Below are 22,960 nucleotides of genomic sequence, written 5' to 3' on the forward strand. Positions count from 1 at the left end.
TATCTATAGATATAGATATAGATATACACACACACATACAATTTAATTATATATATAAAATAAATATACATAAATATGTAAAATGTTAAAATAAAAATATATTAATAGAAATATTTTAAATTTTGATACATGATACATTATATTTATATATACATATACATGGATACATGTGTATATCCCCATTATATACATATGTAATATACATGTTATGTATACTATATATTTTATAAAGATAGATAAAAATATTTATATAAAATAGTATAAGTAACTGAATTAGTGAAAACAGCATCAAACTCTATAAGAAACCAATTAGGAAAACATAAAAAGTATAAGTGATAGTATATAGGCAACAGTATTGTAACATATTCCATAAACTTCATTATCAAGATCTCTAATCGACCTTACTACTTAACACCATTGTCTTTAGATAATTCATCACACTGTATATTAGCTAATTATGTAAATTTTTTGCCGTTACTTATAAACCTGAGAAGATAAGGAAGGCAGAACTACTCTAAAAGGTCTAGCAAAAATTCTGTTTGATATATATTTTTCATTACATTGTTAATAAACAGTCACTACTTCAGTGTAGGTTCTGAAAGCATATTAATTTGGACTCACGGAGTGGCATTTGAATGTGAATATGCTGCTATGTTTCAAATAGGAAAACTAAATATCAGGCCGAGATTGGAAAGAAAATAAAAGTAGAATTCAGATTCTCTGAATTACCTCAGAAATGATTTATGCATTTCAAAATGAAATTACTCCTTTATTGTTATAAAATAAGACTGCTTATAAAGGAAGCATCATAAAACCTTTAGCAGGAAAATTAGGGTTTGGCTGCCTTAGTCAAATAAAAAGCATCGCTTTTACATCATCAGGTATACATCAAGGAAGATCAAGAGATAAAGATGTCAGATAACACTAAACTTAACAATGCATAAATTACAGGAAAGAGGAGACCAATTCCAGTTAAATGCTACATTTATTTGACCAGACATAAAATTAATGGAACACATTTGTATTAGCTATTTCTAATTTAGCTGTTAGTTGGCATCTCCTATCCAGTTATTTCAGAATAAATGAGGTCAGAATAAATTGTAGACAGCTATCAGAGGTGAGGAAAGGGCTTTTGCACATTAGAATATCAGTTCTTTTAAGCTTTCCCTTTGACATCAGAGAGACATGGCTGTCTCTTCCCACATCCAGTCTTTTCTAGAGATTCTCCTTAGGCCGTCTGGTACACAACACTGTGGTTAAGGTAATGGGTCAGAAAGTTTAGGTTTGAGTTCTAGCTTTGCTATTTGCTCGCTATTTGCTCTTTGGCAAGTACACAATAGTTCCCTCATCCAGAAAATAAAGATAACAACTGTGTCGTGCTTAAAGAGCAATCATAAGGATTAATTATGCTAAATAGAGGGTCCGGCCTTTAGTTAGCCTTTATCACACATATTAGTATTATTATTGCCTTTGCAATTATTACTAGCTTAGTTGTGTAATCAGCAGTCAGTTTTGAAGCTGTAATCAGGTTGTACCTCTTAAAAATCAGGTGTGTGCTTCCTTAAAAGCTAAGAATAAATTGTAATCAGCTACTATTTCTGTTACTTTTCTACAGTTCAAAATCCTTTACTATAATGACCTCGCAACTTTCTGAGGGAAGGTGAAAATTGTTTAATTTTGACCACTAAGTGGGCAAGACAGAAACATTTGATGAATTGTGATCATCAAATGATTTTAAGATTCTTACTCAATTAATCAACTCAAATAAAAATATCAATTTATTATTAATTTTATCTATGCCATTCCAAGTATTTATCATGCACTCCTATGTTATAGCATTTGGATATAACTGACAACAGTGAAGGCTAGTCCTTGCTATTTGCAGCCTGCAGACATTTTTGGTGGTTTCTTTTGACTTACGTCCAAAAATTAACAAGGTTTATAAGGCCCTTTCTGGTTCTAGCTGTTGCTTAACCTACGTGTATTCCAAAATCTCAGTGAACTTCTGTCCATTCTTCCTGGAGGAACCAGGCTCTGTCCTGCCCCAGGCTTTTCATATGCAGGTCCCTCCACCTGAAATTCTCTTCTCTTTCTTTCCTGCTTCTTTTCTCCTTTCTCAAACAAATCAGTGCATGTCTGGAGGTCACTGAAAATATCTTTGAGTTTTCAAGAGTCCTCTGTGAAAATCTTTAAATTGTCTTTTCCTTTTGATGATAATCTAAAGCAACTGGCACAAAGGCATATTTTGTTTCCTCTGAATGACCATCTTATCATTATATACTTCTGCCAAATTTCAGCACTTGTCTATGTATTTAGGATCCTATAGTGCTGTGGAGTACTACTTTAATTGGCTAGGGCCAATAAGAATAAAATAAAGGTGTGCTTAACAGACAAATGATCTCTGAACCTAGGGAGGGCCAATGATAATGCAATACAGTGAGCCTTCTGTATGCACAAAATTTGACAATCATTTGAATAAAGGACTTTGTGCTGTGTGACGAGTCCACTGTCTCACCACTTTTGTTTAAGCCACTGCAAAACCTCCACTCTTACAGCATATGCTAAACTCTAAAGAGTTAGTACTTTAGCCACCAACACCATAATCCCATGCAAATGGTGATTAATTTTGGCAAAATGTGGACTATCACATCATCCATCACATGGCATGACAGCAAGCCTCGTGCTTTGGCGCTGAGGCTCCAGATCCAAGCTGTTGAGGGTGGAGTCCCATTTCCACCCTTCACTAGCTCTGTGATCTTGGGCAGGTAACTGAACCTCTCTGTGCCTCATTTACTTAACCCGTAGGATGGTGATAGGCATGGGTAAACACTTGTGAATGTGGCTACTATTGATTGTTAATTTTTTTGATTTATTGATTAATATATCAAATCATAAAGAATTTCTATCTAGTCTTATGTTTGTACATATTCAGGTAACATTATAATAAAAATAATTTAAGTCTCTAATTGGGATCTATAAGACTCAATACCATAACCTCACTAATGGCTACTCATCCTAGAGTCTCCATCACTCCTACCAGAATTCCGCTCTGGCCTTGCTATGTCTCAGATATATTTTCACATATTTCAGTGGTACCCGGCAATTGTATTGGCATCACACATACATGATTGCAATTGCTTGTTTAACTCTTGCCCCCAAAGGATAATAAATGTTTTTGAGGGCAGGGATCTCTGTAACCCCCAAACCTGACGTAGTAGGTGACACATAACAAGCCTTTAACAAACATTTAGTGAATGAATGAATGTCAGATCCAGTTATCTGCATAACTACAATTTCCCTAAATCTGCTGCAGTTGAGGCAGAAAAAATAGTGCAAGCATAATTGGTAAGGTGAAGACAAAGTAAAATCCTAGAGACAAGTGCTCCAAACCTCAAAAAATTAAAGAAGAAAAACGAAAGGGCTTTGATGAAGTGTCAACATAAAGTTTTATGAGCACTGAGTCAAGTTGCAGAAAATGGTCCAACGAAGTTCAGAGAAGCAAAGAAAAATAATAAAGAACATGCAATCGAAGCCTGAGGATAGTATTCAAATAACTTCATAAGAAAGAAATGACCACAAAACTTGTCATATAGAGATCTTTTAAAATACATTGGGCCATGTTGTTTATGAATGAAGGTGGGTTATTTTCATAAATGTTATTTGTTTACTTATTTATAGAAGGAAAGGCCTACTTTTCTCCTTGTCGACAAGCTACCCTACATAGATCTACAAAGAGCTGAGAGAACAGTGATTTTCTGGGGCCTTTAATAAGATTAATCTTCTCCAACTTTCCTCCCCCTCATTTTGATATTTCCTCAGGTGATTTCCTTTCCCATACGCCCACCCACACACACACACACACAACACGCTGCCCAATGAACCACTGTTACTGAAGGGAGCATTCTTATTCCCAAATGTGGCTCTTTGAGGCTGGGACAATGTTTACCTACTTGGTGTTCCCAGGACACACAGCACAGACAATGGTGAAAAAAGGCTACTTGAACAACGATGCCATTTCTAAGGCACTGGTGCAAATGTCACATGGTGCTATTTACATAAGCTGAAGGCAAAATAATTATGAAGAAAGAAACTTTGTACTTATTGAGTTAAACACATTTCTTGTAAATTTTAAGTATTGGGCCCAGTTTATCTTTATCCCTCAGATTCAAATCTGAAAGAAAATCAGAAACTCATGGTTGTTTAGCTAAAATTCCCCAAGTAACCAAGAGTTGAAAGAAAAATACCACTGAAAATATTAACACGTCACAGGTGAAGCTGGTCTGTGCCTAGATATTTTCCTTCTGCTTAATAAACACTGAGCGTTTATGATCTCAGGCTTTGGGTAGCCATTATCTGGTTGGGAACTTTAGAATCTGATAAGATCCTAGTAAACGGCTGTTCCTACAAAATGAGCTGCTGCTTTTAGCTTCAACATTCCAGTCAATAAGGTCTTTTGGCTTGAAGCAGAAACTTTCTCTTCTGAAAGGAGACATCCACTGCTCTTACTATTTGTCAGCACGTTTCTCCTCTGTCCACTCTCAGCCATGTCCTAAGCTCGAGCCCTCATCTTTTCTTCTCTGGGCATTTGCAAGAGGCTGCCAGGTGTTTCTAGTCTGGACCACCTCCAATATGTCTGGCCTGCTGTCAGAGTGATCTTTTACAGAAATGGGATCATTAGACATGACCTACTCTGCACCCATTTATGATTCTTGAACAGCTTCTTAATGCCTCGGAATAGAATCCAACTCCTTAGCAGGACATGCAAGATCTTTCAAGACGTGACTCTTCCTGCCTTTCCACCTCATTTCTTTCTACTCCCTTGCTCACATCATCTAATCCAGGCTTAGGAATCTGCTTTCAACAGTTCACATGTTTGTGCTTTGTAAATACTGTCCCTCTTCTTGCCATATCCTTCCTTACTTTCCCCTCTATCTTTTAACCTCATACAATTCTGTCTACCTGGCAAACTCCTATCTATCCTTCCTTTTGCTGAAATGTCACCTCTTCTGCAAAACCCAGAGACTCGGTGTTTCCCTAACTGTTCTCACGGCCTGGTCCAAACCTCTATCATAGCAAACCTCGTAAAACTGCAGTCATTTGCTCTTGGTCTTATCTCACCACTAGACTGGGATCCCACAAGGTCACTGACACCCACCACACCTTCCTGGACTATTTAAATTTTGGCTTATTCTCAAGCAATTCTTCAATCCCATTGTACAAAATTGGCAAATAAAATAAAATTCCTACACTGCCTTCATATTGTTCTTCTCCTGAAAATCTAATTATTGTTACCCATAGTCTGTGATCAAGGCTAAACTCTTTTTCCAGGAATTCAAGGCCTTCATTCATTCACTAGGTAATAAAATAATAGTTAACATTTACTGATAGCTTACTATGTGCTAGGCATTGTTCAAAGAGCTTTTAATGTGGATTATCTTGTTTAAAAACCTTAGCAGGTGTATTTATATAACTCATACTCATACAGATCTTAACCAATACTAGAGAGCTTTACTAGTCATTAAATCCTTTAATCCTCATAACGAACCTATGGGTAAGTACTATTATTATTCCCATTTTTCAAGTGATGAAACCAAAGCACAGAGATATTGAGCAGTGGGCTCAAGGTCACACAGTTCACAAGCAAGGTGGCGTGGATTGGAGCCTAGGTAGTGCCCGTGAAACCCTGGGCTCTCACGTGGTGACCTGATACTGACTCTGGGTAGAGCATGGCACCATCCCACACCCTCTGCTCTATCAGGCTAAGCTCTTCTCAGAATTGTACTCTCTTCACATTTTGTTCCTGCTTTCCTCACCTCTTAGGATTTCCACCGCCCTCTGCTTTACTCAAATAATTCTCGTTCTCCAAAGCCCACTTAAAACTCACTTCTCCTTGAAGGCTTTTCTGAAAACTTTGGCCTCCTGCGAGTTCTCTCCTTCCTAGCCACACTCTGTGACATATATTGTCTATACCAAACATTTTGCCCCTTAAGTCCTATTTCATTTAGAACTTTATTATATACTATCTTGCATGGTTCTGTGTCTTAAGAAGGCCTTGAGCCTCCAACACAATTGTGACCTCCTTGAAGGCACCGAACAGGTAACTTAGGTCTGAAATTTCCCAAAGTACCCCACATTGTGACAGACTGTACAGAGATTTTATATATTCTTGTCGAAGTGTAAAATGAAGCATATTTACTCGATTGTAGCCTATAATTATATATTAAAATTAAGCAGGCAACCTGAATAAATTCTGAATTTGCCCACTTATGTTTTATTTTTCCTGCTTAACTTACATTGAACACAAGAAAGAACAGAATATTAGAAAGCAGAATTAGGAATAAAGTTCAAGTCTCCTTAATTAAAATCACTGGACTTGGCCTCTTTCTGAGGAAGCTGAAAAATAAAATTGGTTCTTCCTTGCATCTGTCATTAAAAGTCACTTAATTTAGTTCAAATTTAATTTGTGTTTAGCCTAATGTTACAGAGCCACCTTAACCTGGATAAATGAGAACGGTCTACTGCATGGCAGAATCCCCTTGGTAGTATTCCCACATGTGGCAATTATTCCACCGTATTTTTGCAGTAACCTACTTGGCTGTGTCAGCTCCACTGGTTATGAGGGTGTTAATCAAAAGCTCATGACCGTATCTTGCAGCCACATGGAGAGGAGTGTTGCCATCTTTATCCACACAGTCGATTTCACCTCCTGGAAGACATTTTTTAATACAGGATGACATAAGGATTCAGGTTGATTCAGATACTACATTCTATGCTACTCATTCATGTTGATCAATGTTGATTTCTTTTCCACTCTGCATGCATCTCTGCTCTTAAGTAGAAGAATGCTTGTCAAGGGGACAAGTCACCATCTGAAGTAGGAGTATTATTAAATCTGCACAGAGGGAAGTCTACTAGAAATGCTTTTGAAAAATCTTTTCATATTGTCTTATTTAAGAATCTAAAATCTTACAACTAGATTCCTGCTCTTAAGGAACATATAATCAAATTCCATAAAATGTAATTCTGAAGATGTAATCAATTTTAATTTTACCTGCTGAAATAAAGACTTATGTAAACCTTATACTATAGCATAAGAACCAAAAGGAATAGAGAGTTCAGAAAAATATTTTAAGTAGTTTTATTATCTAGTTTAAAATACAGTGAGTAAAAGCATAAACTATGAAATGAAAATTCTGTATTTATAAAAATTATCCATAGTCCACATCAATCATCCATTGTCCACAATAAGGTAGTATTTTCATCTATTGTATTTTTTGCCTTATTTTTCCCCAACTTGTAATTTTACTACATTTCTTTCTCTCTCCTTTCCATATGTATGTAAATATAATTAGTCTATTTATTCATGTATTTGAGGAAACATTTTTAAAAAGCTTAGACGTCATGACTTTCACCCCTAAGAACAAAGACACTCTCCCACATAACCATAATTTCATCACGACACCCAAGAAAATTAAAATTGATATAATAAATTTAGGTAATACAGTGCATATTCCATTTTTCTCCAACTGTCTCAAAAATGTGCTTTATAGCTTTTTTTTTTAATTCAGGATCTAATCAAAGATTCTGTTAGCATTTAGTTGTCATGTCTCTTTAGTTTCCTTTAATCTAAAACAATCTTTTTCCTATTTACTTAATAGTCTCTTGTGTCATTGATATTTTTGGAGGCCAAGACAGGAGTCATGCAGAATATCATGTATTCTGAAGTTGCCTGATCATTCCTCATTCCTAGATGCAGGCTTAACACTTTGGCAAGAATAACCCAGAGCCGATGTGCACTTCCTACTTCATCTCCTTGGTAATTACTCAAGGTCAACTTATCCTATTAATGGATGATGCAAATTTTGAGCAACAGTGTGAATGTACTTATTGCCACTGGATCATACACTTAAAAATAGTTAAAATGGTAAATTTCATGTTATGTATATTTTACCACAATAAAAAAGAGGTTTGATTACTTGGTTAAGGTGATGCCTGCCAGCACTCTCTATAGCAAAGCTGTCTTTGCCCCTTTGTAATTAACAAGCAATTTGTGGGGTGATGCTGAGACTGTATAAATATCCTATTTCCCGACAAACTTTCCCACAATAATTTTAGAATATACAGGGAGTATTTTGTTCAAAAGTTACCCAAATTCTTTATTCTGTGTGTTTATATTACCAATTTGACACATAGTTAGGTTGATTTTATTCTGTTTGTTTTCAAATTTTTTACTGGGCTTTGATTTAATTTTATCTTATTAATATGTAGAACATTTATATGTTTCAAAACTCAAAATTTGATTTTTAAATGCTTCGCTCTCATTTCTATCCCTTCCACTCATCCTCAACATCCTATAGTAATCATTTTCATTAGTTTTGATTTATGTTTCTCTGCAAAAATATGCACATGGAATCTTTTACATCTTGTTTTATTTTATTTTTTTCACTTAACAATATATCCTGGAATTCACTCTCAGAGATCACTTCTTGGAGATCTTTCTCATTTTTGTACAGCTTTATTGTTTTCCATTGCATGGATGTACTAGTTAAGTGCAACAGACCAGTATGGATGAGGATTTAAGTTGTAATAATATTTATCAGCAATGCTACAGTGAATAACCTCATGTGTATGTTGTTTCATATTTATTGGGTGTTATCTTCAGGGTAAATTCCTAGGAAGGGGATTTCTAGGTCAAATGAATATGTGGTTTTGTAAGATTTTACCAAATTTCCCTCTTTAGACACTGTGTAATTTTGCAAATACAGCAGCAATCTAGGAGTCTGCCTTTTCCCCATAATCTTGTCAAGCTTTTGAGTATCTGCCATCTGATGGGTGAGATCTGGCATCTTGTGATAGTTCTCACTTGAATGTCTCTTATTAATAAAGTTGAGCATCTTTTCATATGTTGAAGGACCATTTGTTTATCTTTTTCTATGAACTATTTATCACGACTTTTGCTTATTTTTCTAAGTGTGTGTGTGTGCATGTGTGTGTGAGTGTGTGGTCTTTTATTCTTTGATTTTCAAGGGCTCATAAAACATTTGGGAGATCACCCATTTATCAGTAATACTTATTTCAAATACTTTCCCCCTAGATTTTTCATTTGTCTTTAGTGTTCTACCCTAAAAAGAATTTTTTGGGGGAGGTAATGTATCACTGTTTTCTTTTATTGTACTTAGAATTTCAGTTATAGTTAGAAAACCTTTCCTCACACCCTGCAATAAAGAAATAGTCACTTGAAAATATTTGCAACATGTATGACTGATAAGTGGGAAAACTCTCGAATATTTTAAGAGCCCTTGAAAATCAATACGTAAGGAAGAATCAAGAAGTAGGAGAGATGAGGAGTGACTGCTAATGGGTATGAGGTTTCTTTTCAGGGTGATGAAATAATCTGGAATTGGGTAATGGGATGGTTGTAAAACTGTCTGGAATTAATAATAGCATGGTTGTAAAACCTTGTGAAAATACTAAAATCCACTGAATTCTATACTTTTAAATGGTGACTTTTATGGTATGTGAATTATTTTTTGATTTAAAAGGAAGGGCCTGAAGAAAGCTACAGGAAAAGGTAAGGAAGTAGAGGGAAGCACACCAGGCAGAAAAAAAATACATAGTACGTACTTGTGCTTATGTGAGCCAATACGCACTTCAACTTTAAGTAAAGAACACTCACTACATAGGGCACAGAATGTAAGCTATTTTGAGGTTCTATTTCCTGGCTATACTGTTCAGAAACAAATCTCTGTATCATTATAGAAAGCAGAAAATTACTAAATTGCAGATCATTTTCTTAGATGTCAAGTATTTTAGAGTAGGTCTCATTAGAAAATTTTGTTTTACAAAATATTCTATGTATTTCCCTCAAATCTTGAACTTTATTCTTATTATCAATTATATTGAACTAAAGAAAGCTAGTATGCTAAAACTAAAATATATCATTATAAGATATACTAATATTATAATGCTTAGTTTGTATATCAAAACTATATACACACATCTATATATGCCAGAATAAAAAAATAAAATAAAATCCTGAGAAATATAAACATTATATGAATGGCTTAGATGATCTAGAAAGATATCGTACATTTGTTTTAAATAACTTATTTCTCATGAAGAAAGTAATTTTCTCTTTGTAGAAAATTTAGAAAATGCAATGAAACACAAAGAAGAAAACAGAAGTCATTAATAAATTCACTGATTATCCAAGATAGTCAATATTAATATCCTGGAAAATTTCCTTCTAGTTGAGGGTGTGTGTACGCATGGAAATCTTCCGTGGTTGAGATCATAGCGCAGAAGGGGTTTTGCATCGTGCTTTCCCCTTGAATATTATATCACAAACACTTCCCATGTCATTAATTTGTTTCATTAATGTAATTGAATGGCTATATGATATCAGTATTTAGAGAATTTACTTAGAAAGTCCCTAATTACTAGGCATTACTATTCCCAAGAAATAGTAATTAAGAAAACAAGAATAAACATATTTATTAATAATTTACCTACTTTTAAGATGATTTCCTTCAGCAACATTTTTAGAAGTAGAAGGAATGGACCAAAAGTATGAATATTTTAAGACCCTTGATAAACACTGGCAAATTGCTTTTGAGAAAAGCTGTGCCCATTTGTACTCCCATTAGCAGTATATTTAAATACTACGCCAAAAGGAAGCCATTGAGTCTTCTCGGATCTGGGGAAAGAGCATTAACTTCCAGACCAAGACACTGTCTCTTATAATAGGACCATTATATAAACTTCACAGTAATATGTTGTATGGTCCTTCATTCTAATGAATTCTATTATTGGTCATTATGACCACCAGCTCCCTAAGATTTATTTTTCAGCAAATAATATTTTTTCTGGCTGGTATATTGGTAACATAAAGTTAATGAATAAGAAGCTTTGCTACAAAATGAAACAATTACCAAATATGGGTGGACTTTGTAGAAGGGGCAAATGCTTCAAAAACTGCAATTGGCACGTATACTTACATACACATGGCTTAAGATGCTTTACAGCCAAGACATCTACATGTAGAGTTTAACTTGAAAAATCGGTCTACTGTCAATAAATTTGCACATTTTGGATTTGCAGCTTAATAGCTGTTTATAAAAAGGTAATCCCTTTTTAACTTTGATTGTGACAGAGAAATATAAATGGCAACTTGAATACAAATGCTGGTCTTTCCTCAAATTATTCTTTCTGTGGTATAGTAGTTGTTTTTAAAACCAGTTGTTCAAATAAATAGACTATAATTGTTTATGTAAAAATAAAAGTAATAATTACATATCTTTATATTATGTTTATATACATTCTTAAATATAAAGAAAAATCTGGAAATTTCACAAAATTATCAATTGAAATTCTTGGAATGGAGTTGGAGAGACATTGGTGGGGATCATGGGGGATCTCTTTAACAATTTAATTTTATTCAACAATGAGCATGTGCTAATTTTATAATCAGGAAAAAATAATAAAATAAAATTAGTTATTGTGATCTTCTAGGGACTTAAAAGATATAGTTCATTATGATCTGAATTTAGAAGCATCCAAACTGATCATTGTTATGACTTGATGGTAGCCTTGGGGACAGGCAGCCACCTAGTTTCCATGGATACCACTGAGCAATCTGGAGTACATGTACCTATCTAAGAATTCCCCACAGTGGTCAGACTAAAAAGTTGGCCCATGGAGTAGATCTAGGGAGATGTGAGAGGCAGATCCCTAAACCTCAGAGAAGGCTTAGCCCTGGACACACACTACCTTACTCCACATCCTTCTCAGACAAGAGCCACCAAACCTTTCTTAACAAATGTGAGGGCCTCCATGTTTACCAGCCTCAAATATGCCAAAAATTGGGTAAGGAAAGGGAAGAGGGAAAAACATTGAAAAGGGTGAAAAAGAGGGGCTGAGTCAATAGTTTCTTCTTGTTGTACTATCATTTAATAAGTCAAGTTAAAACTGTAAAAATATAGATAACTTCCACATACACTTTTATTGTCATTTAAAATAATTTCAGAAAAACATCATAACCTAGGGGAAAAATAAAAGAGAGACTGTGTATTCAGAAATATATTTTACATTAAAGTAGGGCCCGTAGATGAATGAATTTCTATTTTAGTTACTCTCCAAACCTTTGCATTTTTGCCTGAAAATCTTAAGTTTTACTTGGAATGCAAAGTAAATATCTTTACTATTCATTTAAAGGTTGCAGGTTAAATATTGGTATTCTATCATTGACAATTAGTGAGGAAAATAAATATTTGTGAGTTTATAAGTATGCAAAGCATGTTATAAGGGATAATTTATGAAGTATTGTCTAAGCATTCGTCTGAAATTAATTTTTCATTGCACAAAGAATGGTCATCTATTAAGTTACCTTAGAAGAACTGTGAGCCAAAAGGTCAAAAATCTCACAATGAATCATCCTAACCTATCACTTGACTCTTCCTTTTCAAATTCTATTTATTTATAAAGCTTTTTGAAGAAAACATGATTTCGAACTTTTGTAACCTACAAGACAGCATCTGAGCAGCTGCCTAGTGCAAATGGTGCGGATCAAATGCCTCGATACATATTGTATCTCCGTTCAGTTCTCTCCCTCTCTGAGTGTGACAACACAGTTTCAGACAACACACAATGTGACCGAATGGCAGAGGCAGTCTTTGCTTACTAACTAAAAAAATTAAGGAGGTTTTTTTTTTTTTTTTTAAATGATTGTCTTACCAACGCTGAGTGATTCTGGAAAAGAAAAACAAAGTTATTATGAGGAAATAATTACCCTGGCTGGAGAGCGGTCAGAGAAGCAGAGAAATGCCATACAAAGTCCAAACACCAGAGAGATTTAACAAAACAAATAAACACAAAGAATGTCCCTCAGTAGCCTGTTCACTTGGTTGGAGCCAACTGCTCTCCTCACGTGGGACAGGCAGTCTGGGTCCTGTTGTGCAGTGACCCACTCTGGAGGATGGACAGCAGGCCCCACAGGAGCCTCTGGATTTTTCCCAGAAGGAAGCCAACAGAGAAGAGGAAAGAAAGAGCTTCCTATTCTTCACCCTAAAGACATTTTTAAAAATGTCAAATAGAAGAACTCACAGTTCTCACATGTGTGATAAATGCAAAGAATTCTCATCTGAGAGAAGAGAATGCCAAATCATTCTTTTACAGGATTAGCTCTATTCCAAATACAAGTGACTACTGGAGTAAACAGAATTCAAGTTAAAAATAATTTTTAATGTGTCATTGTTCATCCAGAAAACACATTTATAAGTACAGCAGTTCAAAGTTCAGTCTCTGATGACAGACTGCCTGAGTTCCAATCTCTGTGCCTTAACATACCTGCCATCTATCCTGACAAAGTTCACAACCTCTCTCCCTAAGTTTTTTCATCTTTGACATGGAGATATAATAGTATGTCCTTCTCATGGGGTGGTTGAAAATATTTGTGTGGAATGCTTAGCCAAGTGCCTGGCACAGTGTGAACATTCGACCAGTGTTAGCTTCATCGTTATATATAATGAGCTATATAAGGACTGCATCTCCATCATTTGAGGCCCTTGGACCCAATCCAATCAACAAGCAAGATGTCAGGCCAGCCAAGAATGAGACAGGCTCTGAAACAAAGCTTCTTGATCACAGAGGACAAGGGATAGATTCTCTTTTGGGCCTTGTTCCAACTCAAAAGTCTAGAAAGAATGGAGAGGGCATAGAACTCTTCAGACCCACAGGGATGGCTTTTGGAGAAGTCAGAGCAACTATCAGCGCCCCCAGGACTGTTGTAAGCACAGTAGCATAACAGAGGAGAGATGGGTCATGGCCGTGATTCAAAGGAGATGGCCAGTATGGTCTGGCCCACAGGGATGGACCTGTAGGAAGGCGGTGCTTACAAGGTGAAAAATTGCTCTCTCTGATCTGATCACTGGTGCTTGAAATTGCTTTAACAGGGAACAAAGCCTTTTATGCCGCAGAGCTAAGGTCCACTGATTGAATTCACATTAAATTTTTAATAATGGATACCAAATATCTCTCTGGTTTTGTTTATTTTAAAGATAGTGGACATAGTTTCTGAAAAATGCAGGAACTGAGAAATACAATGGGATGAGGAAGCTGCACAAAAGAGAGACACTAGGAGGTGCCCCACCTCCCCTTGTTCTCATTGAGTAAAATAAACCAATTATGTAGCCCTTTCAATAAAGTGAATGTCAAAGGTATACTACATATTTCAAATTAAAAATAATGAGTGTCGTGCAGTTAATTTTCAGTTTACCTTCCTTGTCTCACCAGAAACTTGTTAGGGTTTTCTCTCCTGTACAGTTTCATTGAAATGCTTATAAATTTCCTCTGCTTTGCTGCAGATATTTTGCTTTCTAAGCATAATTTCACTGGCTGGTCTTCCATCCAAATGTCAAATAACTGGTTTTATGACCTGGGTGCCTAGGACATAACTTAGTACCAATACAAGTGTATGTCATTCAAAATCCTTATAGATGAGAAAAAAACAAGTCTAAGAAAACTGAATAATGCCAGAATTTTGAGAAGTAGAAATGTGGGTCAACTAAAGATAGTTTAAGAACTGCTAATGCACCTAGAAGGCCAGCATAAAATCTGGACTAAACCTGTTTTTTTTTTTAATTGTCTCTGAGATTTACCAAGATAACAGAAGTTGTGTTGTCAAGGTCAGTCTACTCACAGATGCTAGCTATGCCCCACAATAGCAGCATGAACCATGACGTGAACTGACAGTCCCTAGTACTTTGGCTGCAGTGACAACCCATTGGTTCAAGTACTGTTGTAAACTTGGAAAATTACTAGATTATGATATGATGTTCCAAGGTCTCTCTCAAGCCTATGATTTTATGATCCTTTAAATTATGTACTTACCTGCTTTTCTTCTGAGTCACCTCATTTTTCCTACCATTACCTAAGTAGCTCAATAAGTTTTAACTTAGGGAAGTATGGTGAATACTAAAATTTAAAAATAACTCAGAATATATATTTTTAGCCTATATAAGTATGTATATCGTTTCCCATTTCAAAACTCATATGTTCTTTCACTGGGAATTGACTGTGAAATTCAGTGGCTTTATGTTCTCACTCCTAAGCTGGATGGGATGTCTGATAAAGAACTTTTAGCAAAGTATATCAAAGGAACCTGTAAATCTGAGCTTAATAAACTCAAAATAGAACATCATCTTTCATGTTCAGATGACTGAAAGCCAAACTCAGTTATAGCAGAAAGCTGTTCAAATAATGACACTGTGGATGAATCTCTCTTACCATTCTGAATGAGAGTTTGTGACCGTGTGAACCTTCCGTGGACAGCTGTCATGTGCAGTGGACTTTTGCCATCTTTACTCTAAAAAACAAGGGAAGAGAAACAATGGAGCAGTGATATCAATCTGAGACATCCCTATGGATTTTGCTGGCAATGCCCTGAAAACATCAACTAAAATTTTTTTTAAGTATGATAAAAACATTATAAGAGGTAAAAGATAATTTTGAATGCAAAAGATAAAATATAGGTTATATATCAGGTTACTGCATAACATCATATTTGAAAGACTTTTAGAGAAGTGAATATCTTAGAGAAGAAATACAAAATTTCTAGTTATACTAACAATTTTTAAACTACCTTGTTTCAAACTGAAAAGGTTACCCGAAATGTTTTTTTTTTTTATCTCTTGTGATCTACTGATGAAGGAATTTTCCTCCCAGGTATTTCTTCCCCCAGCTTTTGTCTACAGTACATGAAAAAAGACAAATGATGTGTTAACTTGCTTGGCCCTGTTGGACCTGAAGTAGACCAAACTGCTATAAATCACTGTAACTCTCAAAACTGACCTGGAATCCTCCATCATTCCCAATTCTAATTCCATAGGAAGACAACACCTGATTGTTACAAGAGAAACACTTGCTTCACTTAACTCATCAGAAATCATAGGATTAAGGCATACAACTATTTAGCAAATTGCCATTTTAATAATCATCTGGAAGTGTATGCTGAATTTACACATCTCTTTATCATTCAAGATATAAATGATGGAACTCTTGACACGGATTAACCCAAAAAGTGAAAAATGTACAGAATCTATATACTGATCATCATTATACAAATACCAAAGTTCTACACATTTAATTAAGAAATGGTCATTTACAGAATTTCTTCTTAAAATAGTACTACCCAAAAGAAAATATTACTGTTATTTTAGACCAAAGGAGAATGTATTCCTTCATTCAAATATTGTGTAAAAAAAAAAAACTCCAACTATGTAATTGTTATTTCTCTAAGTCTCAGGAGAAACATTTTCTTAAGTCTGAGGTTAAAATATGAGGTTTCGAAAATGCAAGTTCATTTTTGTATGATAACCCATACATTTGTGCTTTAAAATGACTCTATTTTAAAAATTCCACAGTGGAAAACAAATAATTATTTAAAGAAGTGTTTCTCTGAGTGAACCAAGGACTACCTGCATCTAAATCACCCAAGGTTCTTGTTGGAAATGTGAATTTTGTACCCGAACCCAGGCATACTGAATCAGAAATGTGATAAAGGGAGTCCCATTTGTAACTTGCACAGCACACTGCTTTAGACTGTGGGCTGAAAGAGATTATAAAACCACAAGGTTTTAACAGAAGAGTTTTTATTATGTAAGTCTGTTCCCTAGAAGGAAGAAAGAAGTTTTGCACAGTCTGTATCAAAAGAAGAGTTCATCAAAGCAGTAACTGCATCTTGATTGAAAAAATAATCTTTATAGTGAAAGGCTCTCAGGTAGATTGAGGGGAGGAGGGGGAGAAATAATAGGTTTATTTAATAAACAATTTATCTTATATGATTATAATCTGAATCAGAAACGATTGAGAAAGAAAGATGAAAGTAAACTTGAGGGTTTACTGAAATGATAGTTTTAGAGGAAAAGCAGCAATCAAGATAATGAGGATAAGATGCCATCAGTGACTATGAGACATACAGTGAGAAGAGCTCCCAAAAGCAATCTGATTCCAGAGCCTGGATCTTGGTTGTCAGAACTGTAGACAGTTCACAGGACTGAAACTCTGGAAAATACTTAGGAATAAGGATTTAAAACATAACCCCTCCAATAAAAATGTGATGACAGTTCAAGACTCTGAAGCGAGAAAACAGAAATAGCAGAGTTGACATTAACTTGTCCCTAGGTGGTGCTATTTCTTTAAGTTTTGCTCCAATATTTTCTCTTCATTTTAATACGAAAACATAGCCAATTAGCATTTAGTTAAATATATAGAGAGCCATAAATATTCCAGTAGACACTATTTTTATAAATATTTAACTAAGTACTTCTCTGCCTAGAAAATAGTTTAAAGGCTTCCTCAAGGAGCAACCACCAACCTGGTGGTCATCGCATTGCAGCCAGGGAGCCAAAGCAGAAGTGACGGTTTCTACGGTGTGTAGTTTACAAAGCTGGTCCCATGGCAGGCACAGCAAGAATCACACCCTTTTGCTCCTTTGGAGTGTTTGTGCCTTTGGTAAAGGGACAAATAAATAGAGATGACCAGAGTTAGGTAAAATTCAAAGGGCGTCTTTATGGTCAGTGGTGATGCTTGCTTCAGATCTATCCTTACAGATCTTTGCCTCTACCACCGAGTCCAGGCCTTGGCTGATATTTTTTCTCATTGGGATATGGGTGGCAGGAGGTGGAGGAGGTGGGGACAGGAAGCATTAAGAGTACCATGGCAGTCATTTGGAAGAAGCTTTGTTTCTATGGTGTGGATGTAAAAGAAACTCATTATTTCAAAAAGCCATTGAGCAATAAAGATCAAAAATATACTTTTAAAATTTTTCAATTAGAGTTGATGCTCGATATTATTTTATGTTAGTTTCAGGTGTACAGCATAGTGGTTAGACATTTATAAAATTTATGAAGTGATCCCCCTGATTAGTCTAGTATCCACCTGACACTATACATAGTTATTACAATATTATAAACTATATTCTTTACGCTGTACTTTACATCCTCATGACTATTTTGAAAAGGATAATACTTTTTACCTAGCCTTTACAAGTTAGAACTCAGAATATTCTGATTGACACCGGTGATCGTAATGAGTTTCACAGCCGCCTGAGAAATTTTTCACACAAGGGGACTTGCCGTTGCTGCTTCCGTTCTGAGAACTTCAGACAAAGATCAAATATTCCTTACATTCTCAAAGGACAGGATATGTTCAATTCCCCATTTATTTGTAGCTTTACTTCTATATGTTTTTTCTTAATTTCTATTCTCCTTCTAATTTCTAGATGAATATCCCATCAGATTTAGGGCTTGGAGAATTTTGTTATTTTGAGGATTTATTTAATTAAGCAAGATCTATTGATTCATGGTTCAGCATTAAGTCATGAAGGAAACCTAATGAGGATTAATAATATTTTATGACAAATATTAGTACTCTATCAGGGCAGAATTCGACATCATCCAAGGAAGATTAATCCTTAACATAAAGGAGTGTTTCAATTTTCTTGACCACCATTTTCCTTGGAAATCCATTCATTCTTTTCCTACTCCTGGTGCCTTCTTTCCTCATCCTCCAAAATCCCACAAACCTTCCCTAAACTTACAGACACTGTTACTCCCCAGAAACTAGAAGGCATTGTGTTCCCTATGGCATGATGTGTCCTGGAGTCAGGCAGCTCAGGCCCTGCTAGACGGCAATAAAGCCTCCATAAGAAAAAAATAAGGTCACCTAGAGTGTGGGGGATGGACAGATACAGTCACAAACCCCAAAAGATTTCCTAATTCAGTGGAAGAGAAATATAAAATTCTGGTTTGTAAAGGATACAACATAGTCCTTTTTTTTTTTTAATGATTCTAATGGCCGGAGATGGTACGTGGTTGGCTCAGCCATTTCATTCCTCTTCTTTCCTCACTTCTCCGAAGTTCCAAGTGCCATGTCCCTATCACCTCTTTCTCTTCCTATTCCAGTTCTCACCTTTAGCCTCTGCCATGCAATCCAGTATATAATTCGGTCCTGGTACATACAAAGGAGTGAGCTGGTCCACTTCAGCACATGTGTGAGGGGCTTCAAATACAGTCTCTTAGGGCTAAATGATCTAATGGCCCGCTGACAAAAAAAAATTAAGATCATGGGCATACTAAATGTTAGTGACCAGGAGGTAGGCAACCTGGCAATGGTAATTTCAAAACTAGCTTTCTAAGTTGTATCCAGTATGTATTTAGTGTTTAGTGTCTTCTTTGACACTTACTTTGAATGCTTCCCAAAAGAACTTTAAGATGCTATAGAAATTACAATGTGGTCTGTAATGGAGAAGAAAAATCATTTTATATTTTCCCATGTTCTTCTTATTTATAAAATACAAATGAATCTTCAATGGATTATTGTATAAAGTAGCGTGTCTTTATTATTTTATCACAAGTAAACTAATATTACAAAGTCAAAGATAGGGCCAAGTCAGTCTAAGCAAAATGAGGAATTGTAAAGTGCATGCAGGACGCATATCCTTCTTCCTCTCTCAATTATCTTGTAACTGCCCATGAAGACATCGCTTCTAGTGTTTTGTGAGCATAGAGGAAAACAAAATGAACACGTGGTGGTTATTGGCTATATTTCAATATGCGATTTCCTTCAAACTCTGAAAAATCTAAACAAATATAAATTCTTTTGCAATCTACAAACACTTTCAAAATCCAAGGAGCAATGTGGTACAGAGAGATAACAACTTCAATTAAAAATCCATCTCCAGAGCCAGACAGAACAGCTTTATGGAAATGTTAGATGATCCACGTATCCAGAGGCCTTACTAAGGAGGATTCAGGAGAATTAGAAAATCAGAGGATGTAGACAGAGTAGAAGAAGGAAGACTGAGGGAAAAGGCTAGATTTCATTCGATATCCCATTTACTCAGATTGGAGAAAACATAAACCCAAGTCTCAGGTTTTTTAAATGGTACTTCTTATATTCTACTGATGATTACCAGACCACAGGAAAAGTTGAATATTAAAATTAAATAACTAAGCTTTCCAGGTCCATTTTATGGTGAATAGAAGGGTATCAAAAACCAACGCACCATATGTAGCTGACACCTCTAATCCAATCTGAACTGATCACTAATAAATTAACTGGGAGAAGTAGGTAAGTGCATCAGAAAGTGGCCTTCCGACCTGGGTATCAGGCACACTGAGAGCATCGGTCAGCATGTTTTACAGAGGTAATGGACAACCCTGTCAATTAACTAAATGGAGGTTGGTAAAGAAAGCAACTCCAATCATTCTTCTTTCTTTGGAGGCTCCAAGGATGTCCCTCAGACACCAGGATGGCAAAACAGGTATCCACAAGTCTAGGGATATTGAGGATTTGGCCACCTGTTAGCCTACTGCCTCTCACCACTATCCTCTCTGACTTCAACACATGATGACTTCCCTCAGCTTGGGCTACAGTTCCTTAGTCTCTTCAATGCCCTGACAGACCTTCATCTTACCTCTACTTAGGACTTTTGATTGGTCTCCGCTTACAAGACCTAGAACTCTGAAATTCTCTTCATTTATTTTACTTTTATGATTCTACCTGCTTACCACCTTCATGAAAATACTACACTCCCCTCATTTCCTTCTTCTAACTCTTCTTTTTTCATTTCTGCTCTAACTCTTCTTTTCTCATCCCTTTCTCTGGCTCCTCCTCCTCCTCCTGATCCTAAGAGTAAATGGTTACCAGAGTCCTCCATCCCTTTCTCGACTCATGCTGTGATGTACTATCTCCTGGGGTGATCCCATCCTTTTCTCCCTATTTCAATTATCAATCACCTCTATGTGAATGAGGCAACCTAATTTTTTTTTCTATCCTCTACCGCTCTCCCATGCTAATGTACCCCATTTTCCACTATTGGTTTTCCCAGACTGGCTGCATACCAAAGGCTCAAAATCAGCTTCTCAAAAACTAAACTCATCCATTTTACTTCCTAAGCTTAGTCTTTCTCCAGGAGTCGCTCTTGATAACAACCATCATTTACGGAGTGCTTACCATGTGGCATACACGGTTCTAAGTAATTTTTGTGGCATACGAGGTTCTAAGAAATTTTTGTGACATAATTTGTTTTATCCTCAAACAGTTCCATGAAGAAGATAACATTGTTTCCCTCATGTTACAGATAAACTGAGACAGACAGAGCGATTGTTACTGAAAGTCAAGGCAACGACTGGAATCAAGGCAGTCTGCCCCAGAACTGAGCACTTAACCACTAAGCCATACTACCTCTCTTAGCCAGATTTCAATTCTTAAACTCGTCTTCAACTCCTCCATCGCCTATTTAACCACATTCCATTGATTTTCTTTCGGCAAAGCCTCATCCTTCTGTTAGCTGTCCCCATGCCCCTATCCTCATTATCTCTTTTATTCTTTTTCTTTTTTTTTTTTTTTTTGCTTTGCATAATGTAGATATTTTATTGAAAACTGGTGCTCTTCTTCTCCATTTATGGTTGTTTATGCTTCATACTTTATCCTATATATTCAGGATGACCTTGTGGAAATTTTGTTGTTGTTGTGGTAACATATACATAATATAAAATTTACCATTTTCAAGGTATAGTTCAGTGGCATTAATACGTTGACTGTTACAGAAATTTTTAAAGAATTCAAATTACCCTCTTTTAAAGAACTATATCTAGTATTTAAGTCTAGTTATGTCCTATGATTGCACATTATTACATTAATAAACTTGTATTTGTGATTTTTATTTTTCTTAAGACTTTTTAAATTAAGTTTATTGAGGTAACATTGGTTAATACAATTATATAATTTTCAGGTGTACATTATAGTTTGGCATCTATATATTCTATTGTGTGATTACCACCCAAAGTCCAGTTTTCTTCAGCTACCATATATTTGATCCCATTTATCCACTTCGCCCTCGCTTATTTCATTTTAATTTTTTAATTGATAACATTGGGCTTTATTAGTTTTTTTATATTTTCCGATCTTAAAGGCAAATATATTTGTATATTAACTTGCATTTTATTTAATTATTAGTGATACTGAATATTTTTTCATAGGTTTAATGGATATTATATTCTCTCTCTTGTGATCTCTCTTTGCCCACATGTTCTAGCAGGTTATCAGACTTTTTCTCATTGATGTTTATAAGTTCTTTATGTATTAAGCATATTAACTGCTTATTATGTATATTGCCAAAAAATTTCCCTGAGTTGTTCCTCTTTATGTTACAATTTGTTTTTGTTTTGTTTTGTCATACAAAAGCTTAAAACTTTACGTAGTCACATATATAGTTTTTTTCCATTATGTTTTCTGTCTCTGGTGTTCTGTGGCCAGATTATTGTTCTAATGCTCCGTTCTGATCACATGACCTCTATAATGATTATTGACTCCCCCAGCCTATGGAAGACCAAGCTCATTAGCCAGTAGATAAGCCCTCTTCCTTGGTTAGGTCACATTTCAACTTGTTCCTTGCTCCTTTTTTTTATATAGTTTATACTCTATTCAAGCACAATAAACTACTATTCTGGAAACTTGTCCCATATTCCCCCACCATTAGGAATTAAGAAAAAAATGTAAAAAGATTTTTATAGTAAATAGAGAAGGTCATGAAAATAGATTGATTCAATATTCTTGAAATTAAATCCTGGAAATAATTTCTTAAAAGCTGAGGCAGAATGCACTGGGACCATGTTTCAAGATTCTTGCGTGCTTGGGAAAGAGAAGCTGGGGATGAGTACAAGGTCACTTGTATAGGTTAGGATATTCCCCTATAATCTAAATTGTTCAAGTGATGTAACCAGGATCATGAAGGCTGCATCCGTAAGTTCCTCTGGGTTATATGTTACAGTGAGCTGACTAGTTATCTAAAGTTTACCCAGAGTTCTTCCTATCCAGAACTCCCAAACCCTTTGCTCATGCTGTTCTATCTATCTGAGAAAGAATACCCTTTCTCGCATTCTCTCTATCCTTCCTCATC

At 35.5% G+C, this 22,960-nt stretch overlaps 1 protein-coding gene across 4 annotated transcripts in view; it reads right to left on the minus strand.

Annotated features, from left to right (window-relative positions):
• Positions 1–22,960, minus strand: part of ANKRD44 (ankyrin repeat domain 44) — a 277,127-nt gene that overhangs the window by 86,097 nt on the left and 168,070 nt on the right. For all 4 annotated transcript variants that reach the window (XM_039844326.1, XM_039844324.1, XM_039844328.1 and 1 more), the window contains exons 9-10: positions 15,283–15,361; positions 6,592–6,706 (exon numbers count right to left, since the gene is read on the minus strand). In XM_039844326.1, coding sequence (XP_039700260.1) covers positions 6,592–6,706; positions 15,283–15,361 — 194 coding nt within the window. The remainder of the gene's footprint in view (positions 1–6,591; positions 6,707–15,282; positions 15,362–22,960) is intronic.

The sequence above is a fragment of the Pteropus medius genome, unplaced genomic scaffold (assembly GCF_902729225.1).
Source record: "Pteropus medius unplaced genomic scaffold, Ma_sr-lr_union100, whole genome shotgun sequence".
NCBI lineage: Eukaryota > Metazoa > Chordata > Mammalia > Chiroptera > Pteropodidae > Pteropus > Pteropus medius.